General features: G+C 42.0%; 1 protein-coding gene across 1 annotated transcript; it reads right to left on the bottom strand.

Moving 5' to 3' along the window:
- Positions 1–310: 310 nt before the first annotated feature.
- Positions 311–11,221, bottom strand: REXO2 (RNA exonuclease 2). Its single transcript, XM_043481937.1, has 7 exons — positions 10,983–11,221; positions 9,911–9,994; positions 6,049–6,126; positions 5,328–5,439; positions 3,908–4,016; positions 2,666–2,719; positions 311–747 (listed from the first exon to the last, which is right to left on the bottom strand). The coding sequence occupies exons 1-7, from the start codon at positions 11,127–11,129 to the stop codon at positions 618–620; spliced, it is 714 nt and encodes a 237-aa protein (XP_043337872.1). The 5' UTR covers positions 11,130–11,221; the 3' UTR covers positions 311–617.
- Between the last annotated feature and the right edge of the window lie 347 nt (positions 11,222–11,568).

Raw genomic sequence — 11,568 nt, 5'->3', positions numbered from 1 at the left:
GCCTTGCACATAGTATCTATTCAGTAACCCTTGAATAGAGTAAAGAGTAGCTATTCCAGAGCTCTGTTAGTTAGGTAACTATTACTAATCATGAGCCCAATTTGCTTCTCTGAATCGATCTCCAATTATTCTATTATTAACTTGTAAAGTGAGACAGAGTAAGTTCACTTCCTACTGAACAGAACTGAAACTTAGTTCACTCCTAATGGCACTATGAGAATATAAACGTTAGGCACACCACCTAAAAAAAAAAAAAAAAACCACATCATTTTCCAATCAAACTACTAAAGAATCGATAGTACAAAAAGGATTGCATTTCAATAGAACTAGCTTTATTATTATTTTTTTTAAACAAAAGAAATGTCTAAAAGCAAATACAGGTATGTACCAAGGGGTGGACGTGACCTGGTACTTACAAAGGAGTTGCTGTGTCATAAATGAAAACAGCATGTTAAGAGAAAAATAATTTTCAGGTGCTGTCTGCTTGAAAAATCTGGAGATGCAAGTTAACTGAAGGAAGGTGATTGGCCAAGCAAACAGCGTGAGCCCAGGGAAAAAGAAAAAACCACCAGAAGTTGCTTCCAGAGAACTACGTGGTGGCAGCGTGAGAACTGGCATCAACTCACAGTCTTCTCATTTTCCCCATTTTCTATAATTTTCCTCTTCTTCTCATCTGTTTTTTTCTTGAAGATGTTATTTCGGTAAAACTGAAGTTCTTTGATGCTTTCGCTAATGTCATCAAGTGCCCTACAAGCAAACACACCATGCTGAGTTGAAATGTCCAAAAGTCAGAGGAGATGATCACCATTCTTCAAAGGTGTAACTTTTTATAAATAAGAACAATCGGTACTACTGTAAACGTAACTATCTGATATCAACAAGAAGTGGAATGCTTCAGTAAAACAAATTTAAGTGCTTGTTTTTTTTTAAAAAAAACTGTTTGATTTCAAAAAAAGATGTCTAAAATTTAACAGATAAAGGTTTCCCAAGCTGCTCCATAAGACAGTGAAGTGTTCTGCCAGGGGCCGGGGGCCGGGGGCGGGGGGTAGTTCCAGGGTCAAATAATTTAGGGGAAACTAGATTAAACAATTCCTCTTTTGAAGTTTTTTGTAAAGTATTTAAAGTACTGATGTGTATTTTGAATTCCCCAGAGGAGGCTGTACGGTAGACACGATATTTCTAAAACTTAATCGATCACACTTGTGGGATTCCCAGCACATGGCATATAGTTTGGGAGACACTGTGCAATACTTAATGACGTCCTGCACAAAATACATTCACATACTCAAGCATAACTGGTGACTCAGCGATCATAATAAACACCCATGAGCAGACAGCACCTAACCACAGAGGCCCTCCCTCCTCTCGAGGTGATCTGTGCTATCATTAGGGGCCGCCTGCCTCCTTCTAACAGCCTTCTCTCTTCTCTAACATGCTGTTTCTCACGTGTTGCAGTCTGAGAAATCAGGTACCCAAGACTATTAGAACAGCGGGCAAGTAAATCAATTTGCTCTGAAGATGGGCCAAGGGCCACTCCTAGAGATCAAACTGCACAAACTTTAGTGCGAGAGTTTTATGAGTTACTGTCGTGATTAGGGCAACAGTTTTGCCTTCTTTCCAGGTCTTAGGTATATGGTGGAGAGCTGAAGCTGTCAAAAATACAGCCTCTGGTTAAATCACAGGACACCACATCTTAGCCACAATAATGAAATTTAAAAAGAGCTGAAAACCCAAAGTCCTTCTATAGCCCACTTTGTGGCCAAACCTGGCCCACCTGATGTGAGGCTGTCACTGGTTATGCCACATGGTGTGAATATCTGTACATTTCACTGTAGAAGCAGCCACCTGTTTGAAGGTGAGTGCTTCCCCAGACCTCGTTAGGGCCATTACTCCCCTTCCAAAGCCTGGAAAAGTCTGAAATCCATAACACCTTGAGCCCCAGCTGTTCTGCATGAGGTATTCCAGACCTGTATTATTGTGCTGTAGTCCACGGACGCCCAATAAAAAAAACATATCAGAATGCCAGGCTCTTTAGAGCAAGGACTCGGTCTTCCTGTTTGGCTAGAAGTGTGCCTGGCACACAGTAGGGACTCAGTTTATGGAGGAAACAAACGCTGCCCTTAGAAGCCAGCTGCTGCATCTCCCATCACGTCTTATGTCCTTCCTGAAAGGCCACAATGCCAACAAGTAAAACAGGACTCTAGATACACAAGATCTTTAAATTCCCTGTGTACTTGGGCCTAAGGTTGCAGACACAAAAAGAAAAGAATCTGAAAAACTAAGAAGTGTCGAAATCAGGCTAACTGCCTTGTACAACTGTACACAAAGTGCTCAAATTTTAAATAGTTACAAGCCCATATGCTTGCTGGGAAGAAAATTAATAGTGCTCACTACTGGAAAAATTACACCATTTCATATACGTTCCAGACTAAGTTATCCACAAGTTTCAAAGCAGCAATAAAGATGTTAAGATCATACATTATCTCATAAGGGAATGTTAGAAAACTGACCAGAATTCCTGATAATCTTAGCAAAAGAAAGTTCTCTCTATGTAGTTGTCCTTTACTTTTCCCCCAAGGGATAAGTGACATTATTTCAAACAGTCAGGAATTCAGGGGTTATGTATGTGTCAGATGGCCAAACACTTAAAAGGATCCAAACTTACCTGTGAGAAGCAGCCTTCTTTGGTGCAAATTCGTATTCTTCAGGATACCAGCGTCTATACACAGCAAAAACGCAACTCTCAAAGGAAACTGTCTCAAATGCACTGAATAATTACATCCTTCAAGTGACGTAATAACACTGAAAAAGGCCTTTGGGTTGTGACTATGGAGTTGCCACCTTGTCTGGGACTCCATCTCCCTCCTTCACCTCTCTTCATTCTATAGGTTCTTTTCAGGCAAGATCACTATGTAAGATTCCCAAACTGTGCACTCCAGCCCTGCCCTCTCCCTTGCTTCTGTCATGGGTATCCAGGACAACTCCACCTAAAATCCACCAGACATCTCCAACCCCCCACACACAGGGTCACTCACCATCCTCAACACCTCCCTTCCCCCAGCAGCCAAATCTACTCTTCCTCTTACGTTCCCCTTTGTCTTTGAACAGTTCCATCACCCACCAAGCTGCCCAAACTAGAAACGCTTTATACCTCCTCCCTGTCTTCACGCCCCCATTCAAGCACTCAAGGCCCTGCTACTGACCTTCTCAAACACGCTACATCCACACGGCTTCTGCCACCCACTGCCATTTCCCTAGCTCCTTCTCTCCAAGATGGTGCAAGTCTTTCTCCCTCTATTCTTACCACATTCTAATCAGAATTATCTCATCGTATCACCCTTACCTTCCTGTTCCCCTATATCTTCGTACCTCTGCCCATTCTCTAGAATGCTCTCTCCTCACCTTAAACATCTGGAAAATGTCCACTCTTCCTTAAATCTCAACTGAAAGCCATATTCTACATGAAGTTTCCAATAACTCCCCACCCTCCCCACTCCTGCAGTTGGGTGCTCCTTCTCTTGTGCCTGCAAAATTCTACACACACTTTTCCCTGACCAACAGCATCACACAGTACACACCCCAGGTGGATCTTTTTTTTTTAAACATATCTGTCAGTTCCCTAGACTCTAAGCATTTAAGGGCTTTTCACCTATATGTTCCCAGCACATTGGCCAATATGCAGCACAGAGATGGGTGTTCAATAAATTCTCTGGATTAATGAAATTTATATGGAAGATTTTTTATATTCTTTCCCCAGGGCTCACCAGTTCAAGCAAGAATAGGATGAGGAAGTTATACACCCACTTGGCGCCCTCAGTTCTATAGCTCTATTCAATTACTCTGTACAAATTCTCAAGGAAAACATGCTAAATGAGGCAACTGAATGGATCCTAAATATAGCCCTTACCTGCACAGCTCTTTAACAGTGCTCACATCAATTATCCTATAGTGAAGATGTTTCATGAACTGGGGCATGTACTTGTCAAGAAACTTCTTATCTGCATGAACTGAATTTCCTAGAAAGACACGAAGCATACCACATCTGTGTATTTCTAGTGGTACACAAGAGGACATAAAAATTCATAGACTGTATTTAACTGGAGATGATTTTTTTTTTTATAAATTCAAACAATTTGTAAAAGCATCTCAAAACTTCTAAATTAGGTTTGAGTGTATCTGATTAGATTATAAGTGCAGATTTCAGCATGTTTAGTCAGTTTAGCTCATAATAAATTTGTAAATGGCACTCTAGACAAAAGGATGAATCTATCATTCCACTTAAAGTAATGCTCAAATCTGTTACTTTTTAAGCTAATACCAGATGTGCAAATTTTCTCCCAGTATCATAAAATCCACACCACTAACACTAAAAATTTAACTGAATCATATAAGTAGATAAGCCTTTATTCAAATTTCAGTTTTAAGCATATCCACATTCATGTTTTCACACAGTAATTTATATTTTAAAAAACACTAAATTTTTAGTAAGAACTTTGAAATAGACTGCACTGGCTAGGGGGAAATTTTATACAATACATGCTCTAGTACTTAAGGTCAAAACTTTTTATGAATACTTAAGAAAAGTGTTAGTAACTATACCAGTTTACATTTACAAATACACCACCACTGGACATTAACCTCCCTTTGACAATGACAGTTGTTTCAAAATACTAACAGAACTGGCCTATTTCTTTAAAAAGTCAGTGTCACAAGGGGAAAAGACAGGTACACGTTTTTGATTAAGAGACTAAAGAGACAGAATAACCAAATGAAATGCATGAGTCTTGACCAAATCCTGGCTGAAAAACAGACATTTTAGATATGGACTCGATATCAGACTATGTTACTGAATTATTTTTAATTATCTTAAATGTGACAAGGATCCTGTGGTTACTTAAATGTAACAATGATCTTTTGGTCCTTATTCTTAGGAAATTCTGGGTGAATTATTTAGGAATTAAGTGTCATGATGCTTGCAATTTACTTTCACAGGTCCACAAAAATCAGACAGATAAGTATGGCACAAAATTAACAACTACTATATCCAACTTTCCTGTATATTTTAAATCTTCCCATAATAAAAATATGTGGGAAAATGTTATTGAGCTAATCTGGGTATCCCAGAGCTCATGTCAGGTTTCAGGCCATTTTCCCTGATATTCATGTATAAATTATACAAGGAAATTTGAGCCCAAAAGTAAGAGGCATAATCCAAATCGGGGTAAGTGGAAGACATGACGATCTGGGTGGATCTTTCTGGAACCACAGTCTCTTGAACCGCTACAATGGAAGACTATCTACAAGGCAGACATAGGACTGGATTTTACCTGCAAGTGGACAGAGCCCTGGAGGAGTCTGCTGTCGTACAAAGGAGAGAAATTCATACTCTGCCTGCTGCAGTGTCATTGTACTCTCCTTCACTGCTTTGGTTAGACCAGACTGCAAGACAGAATCCCCAGCCCCACCAAGACACACGAAGTCAGTTTTCAAAGGCATCCAGATATGAAATTCCACTTCTAAAGAGGGCAAATATAATCAGAGCTGGACCGTTTACAGACCTCAAGTTCAAACTGAAACTGCCATCTTTGCAGTGATTTTTTTTTTTTTTTTTTAAAGAATCCAAGTCAAATAAGTTATGTTACTGATGGTTAACAGCACTCCCCCATGGTCAGAAAACATGGTGTTCAAGGTCCAAGGATAGAACCTCTGGGAAGAAACACCCAGTGAGAGGAGAGCAGTGGTCTCCTTTTTCTGAAAGTTGATGTCTAACCTTATCCAAAAGACTGACTTGAGCAACACTGGATAATCCGCAATGCACTTGTGACAGACTGAATGCAGGAGAGGCGACACAGAGGATTCAGGAGAAGATGGTCTCGAGAGATCCCAAAGATGAAAAGAGAACAAGCAAGCAGTGTCCCAGGCTTGCCAAGCAATCTTCGTCTATCCCTTTTAAAAATACCATCCAACAAGGGTCTAGGACTCAGATGTGGGGGCAACAAGCTTGTTACTGATCCCCAAAGCGGCAATCCTACCATGTGGTAATGTTACCTTCCCGTGATGCTCCTTACACCAGTCTGACATGCTGTCCAGTAACTCATCTGGCTGTTTTATAATCAGGTTAGGACCCTGTGGATAGGAAAAGCTGTTAGTCATCCAGAATCACTGGGGATACACTTGGTTTCGGAGTTCAAGCTGCTTTACGAAGTAAATATATATACCAGAGAAAGCAAAAAAGATGAGGGCGCTTTGTTAACTCTAAAAGTGGTCCTCATTCACTCCAGCATTATGACAATAAAAAAAATAACCAATGCACATGTACACAACTGAAAACTGAAATGCCTATTAATGCCTGTTATACAGAGTAAGGTAAATCAGAAAGAGAAAATGCAAATATTGTATGTTAATGCATACATATGGGATCTAGAAAAATGGTAGTGATGAATCTACTTGCAGGGCAGGAACAGAGACACAGACATAGAGAACAGACCTCTGGACACAATAGGGGAAGGTGAGGGTGGGACGAATTCAGAGTAGTAGCACTGAAAAACCGTTACCTGTGTAAAGCAGATAGCTAGTGGGCAGCGCTGAATGACAAAGGGAGCTGATCTGGTGCTCTGCACAGCCTACAGGGTGGGGTGGGGCAGGGCGTGGGAGGGAGGCTCAAGAGGGAGGGGACAGATCTATACTTAGGGCTGATGAACACTGCTGTATGGCAGAGACCAACACAACATTGTAAAGCAATTAGCCTCCAATTAAAAATAATATTTTTTTTTAAAATAAAGGACATAGATACCTATCAAGGGTCGGCAAACTATAGCCTCAGCTTCTGGCACTTTTAATTGCCAGCAAGCTAACAACGATTTTTACATTTGTAAAGGGGGTTGTAAAACACACAAACATGTGCCAGAGAGGTATGTGGTATCTAAGCCTAAAATATTTAATATTTGATCTTTTTTAGAGAAGGCTTGCCAACCACTGACTATCAACAGTTCCTATCTTGCCAAGTAAAAAACAAAAAGCAAATTGAAGAACAGTATATATATGCTTAAGAGTTCACTTACACTTGTTTAAAAGAAACGCACACATTTGTATATGCATACAAAATACTAAAATGCTACAAAAATACAAAAACGTTGGGGAGTAAGATCAGGCAAGAGAAGAACAGCTGTTGAAAAAACCAACAGCTCACAATACATATGTTTTGCATAAAGCTACACTGTTTAATTTTAACAGTATTTTCACTTTTAACAGTTGAAAAAGTAATTGGAGGCATCTGAAAGATTAAAAAAAAAAAACAAACCTGACCCGGAAATTCTCAGCTCCAGTTAACTAAACAATCACCTGACAGTCAGAGCTCCAGCAGACAGAGAAGCTCACCCTGTGGCATTAAAGCAAGTCACCTCCCAGTCTCTCCTCCTGGGAGATGGAGATAACAACCCGCCCCTCCCCCTTCCCTCACAGGGATGTTACCAGGATAAAAGAAATTATAGATACACATATTTGAACTGAGGGGGGAAAAAAAGACTCTAAATCCAAGGTATTAAGGTGGTAAAAGTAGTTTGCAGTTACTGAGAGGAATGGAAAGAATTTGACTAAAATAGGCCTGACAGCTACAAGTTTCAGCCAAACAAGAAAACGGGTGATGGTAATCTCCATGAAGAAGCAAAAATATGTGCTCTGATAACTTTTTTTTTTTTAATTGAAGTATAGTGGATTTCCAGTTTTGTGTTAATTTCTGCTGTACGGCAGACTGACTCAGTTACACATATGTCTTTGCCCATTCTGGTTTATCTCAGGACATTGAATATAGTCCCCTGTGCTATTCAGTAGGACCTTGTTTTTTGGTTGGTTTTTTTTTTTTTTTTTTTGCTGTGCTACAGAACATGTGGGATCTTAGTCCCCTGACCAGGGATCGAACACACACCCCCACCACCCCACCCTGCACTGGAAGCAGGAAGTCTTAAGCACTGGACCACCAGGGTAGTCCCCAGGACCTCGTTTTGGTAACACTTTTTTTTTTTTAACAAAACCAAAAACCTCATATCACAAAACACAATTCTAAAAGACTATGGTGGAAAAAGCCGACATCTATCAACTTAAGGCTATATAACTTACTCTAGATCACCGTAGGGCACACTGAGCTACTTGCAGAAAAATTTCTGGGGTGGGATGTCTGCTCTTCTAACATAAAACGTCTTCCCCAGGCTTGTATACAAAAATAAAACATTTCCCACAGAACTGACACGTCAGTGCCAACAGGCCCGTAGCAATTTTTTTTTTTAACATCCTTATCCTCATCCGACTGGGTCTATTTACAAATGCCACACTCATCTGCAGCTGTGAGACTACAGGCCCAAATTTCCTCCAGGGTACATATCAAGTAACTGGTCCATTAAACTGTCAGTATTTCACATTATATCAACAGTCTGAGGGGAAAACTCTTCTCCAGCCAAGAGTAAGTAAGGTTGGTGAATAAAGACACTTCTCTTCACTATTCATCTCTAGAAAATTCCAAGTGACAGGAAAAAACAACCAAACCTAAAACTCAAGATTTATATAACGTTGTGGTGTCCGGAGGGGTGGGAGTGGATGTTTATTTGTTTAAGAAAAAAAAAAGAGGTAGTTGCTACTATGAGAAATACAAAGTATCATGATTCTCTCACAGCTGATATACCAGGAGGTATATCTGAAGTATCCGAATGTCTGCCTCCTACTCCACAAAAGTAACAATTCATCTAAAATGGCTCCTTCGCCCTTACCTCACCAAGAAAATAAGTGGAAGTCTTAAGGTTAGATCTGTGAAATGTATCTAGTGCCAGTAACACATCAATCAGACCCTCCGGAAACTTATTTTAACAAACCTGTGTTAGTTAAACTCCTGTTCCTACTCTGGAGTTCCTCACTGCCTCAAATACAGCTGACAGTACGACAAAGGCCCGGAACTTCACCCTCTACCAATCAGATGCTGTCATATACTTATTAAATGCTTTGTGAGTGTCTGAAAGGCAACCGGAAACAGGTGTGTTTTATTTGTTTTGCTTAATGTTCAGTTAAAAGCAGCATGTTAAAACGTTAACCATGCCCCTTATGTCAACAGGATAGCTCATGGCTCTGTATCAACAGAAATTCTAAAATCTTAATAATGATCTAGATGAATCACATGCCCTGGTTGAAACTGGATATATGAAGTCGAGTTAAAGCTCAGGTTATGATACAAAGAAGTCAACTTTGGCATGAGTCACCGATCCTGGCGTGACTGTAGTTGGTTGTCTTATTGGTTGGGAGCCCTTTCCTCAGACTGCCTGGTTAAACTCTTGGCTTGCCCAATAACTAGCCAGGTGGCCTTGGCAAATTACTCAACAACTCTGTACCAAAACTTCTCTCTCCATAAAATGAGTATAACAGTACTTACCTTATAGTTGCTGTAACGATCAAGAGTGAATACATGTAAAGCACTTAGAATTGTGCCTGGCAGGCACTAAAGAAGTGAAGTGAAGTTGCTCAGTCGTGTCCGACTCTTTGCGACCCCATGGACTGTAGCCCACAAGGCTCCTCCGTCCATGGGATTCTCCAGGCAAGCATACTGGAGTGGGTTGCCATTTCCTTCTCCAGGGGATCTTCCTGACTCAGGGATCGAACCCAGGTCTCCTGCACTGCAGGCAGACGCTTTAACCTCTGAGCCACCAGGGAAGCCCCCGAATTTTTGCCATAACTATTGAAAAATACTAGACTCTGAGATTGATTACTTTGGTTCTAGTACCAAGCCCACCAGGACCTAGAACGTTATTTTGGACCTTAATCTATATCAGTTTTATTTTTTTAATAAAGAGATGAGGGGGGTGGGGAGAGACAATCTTTAGATTTCCAATACACTATAAACAGTATGGCTGTATTACAAGGCATCACCTACTTCAGCCAAAATGTTGAGATCAGAGTCAGTTATCAGACAGGCCATCTCAATAATCTGGTCCTTCTCAATGTCCAATCCTGTCATCTGCAATAAAAAATATACATATACATACATATAGCAAAAAATATATATACACACACAAAACCGTCTTTATAGCCTACTGCACCCAAGTTTATTTAATAGGACATCCCTCAAGCACATTTAACTTATATTCCACAGCCAGGATAGAAGAGACAATACTGCTCCTTGAGCAAGTCCTCAAGGCACTCAGTATGGGCTGTTTATTCAATAACCATTTACCAAGGGCGGGCTACATGTCAAGCGTCACGGTCCTACTCTGGGGTATATGCAAAGTTAGCAAAATTGAGTGCTGACAGCATTCAATTTTGGAAGAGTTAGACAACTAACTTCACTACATCTCTGCAGAGTTTACAAAGTTTTCATATTAATTACAGCACTTGATATTCATCATAATCGAATGTTATTATCCCCGTTTCAAACAGGAGAAAACTGAGGCTCAAGGGAGAAGGGAATGTTTGGCTGAGTATGGAAAACCTAAAGGGATCAGAACTGGGTTGTAGCCCCAGCTTCGACCCTCACTAACTGCACGACCTTGAACGAGCTGAATCCTCTCTCTCTCTGGGCCTCAGTTTTCTCCTTTATGGAATGTGGGGCAAGGCTGAGTCATCTCCGGAGTCCCATCTGGCTCTAACATGGTCCCGTGAGGCTAGGGAAGTGGGGTCTAGCGGAGCTGCTGTGTCCACCCCCTACCCCAGGGACCCGAAGCCCACCACCGCGTTAGGGAGCTCCACATCTGGGCGGAACGGGGGGTTAAGGGAAGCCATACAGATGACACCTCCCTTTGGAAAAGAAACCCCACAGTCCGGAACAGTCTTCAACACCCGCAGGACTCCGGTCCCTCGACTTGCCCCGCACAGCCCGCAGCCGGGAGGCGCTCACCTGCCACACCTGAGATCCAGATACCGCTGCTCTCCCCGGACACGCTCGGCTACTCGGTCCCACCCGAGAAAACTCACTCGTCTCCCCTCTCCCCCTGACCGACCTGACTCACCTCCAAGTCCACCCAGACCATCCGCTGAGCCATGCTCTCCCCCGCCGCCATGGCTGCGCCACCTTCGCGGACACCCCGCGCCCCGAACTGCCCGCGAGTCCCACCCACACCTCGCAACAGCCTGGAGCCCAGGGAGCCGCCTAGCATCACCCGGCACGAGCCGCCACGGCCCCAGCCTCTCAGCCGGCGCTGGCGCAGGCGCGATAGTCGCTAAACGTCGCAAACCCGCGGGGAGGCGCAGGAGTGAAAACTACAAGTCCCAGCAGCCAGTGCACCAACTCTCCCTGAGTAGTCCGGCTTAGCTGCCGCATGGGCTGATGGGACTTAGAGTCTTGCACGCTGTTGCGCCCGATTGCCCCGCCCCCGCCACGTGTTTTCGGATGTTAGTGGACGCGCATGTTTTTCAGAACTAAGTTTATTCTTTTCCAAGAGTTATTTCCTGAATTTGGATGAGTTGCAAATCGCCTAGCTGAGAAAGAGCTCTCTTATTTTAACTCGAAAAAGACTTGGTTACTTATTTATTTCAAATGTATCCTTCTTTTTTTTTGCTGTTTTTCCTCCCTTATTTTTTTACTTAACCTGTCAC

The sequence above is a fragment of the Cervus canadensis genome, chromosome 11 (assembly GCF_019320065.1).
Source record: "Cervus canadensis isolate Bull #8, Minnesota chromosome 11, ASM1932006v1, whole genome shotgun sequence".
NCBI lineage: Eukaryota > Metazoa > Chordata > Mammalia > Artiodactyla > Cervidae > Cervus > Cervus canadensis.
This window is presented reverse-complemented; position numbering and strand designations above follow the sequence as displayed.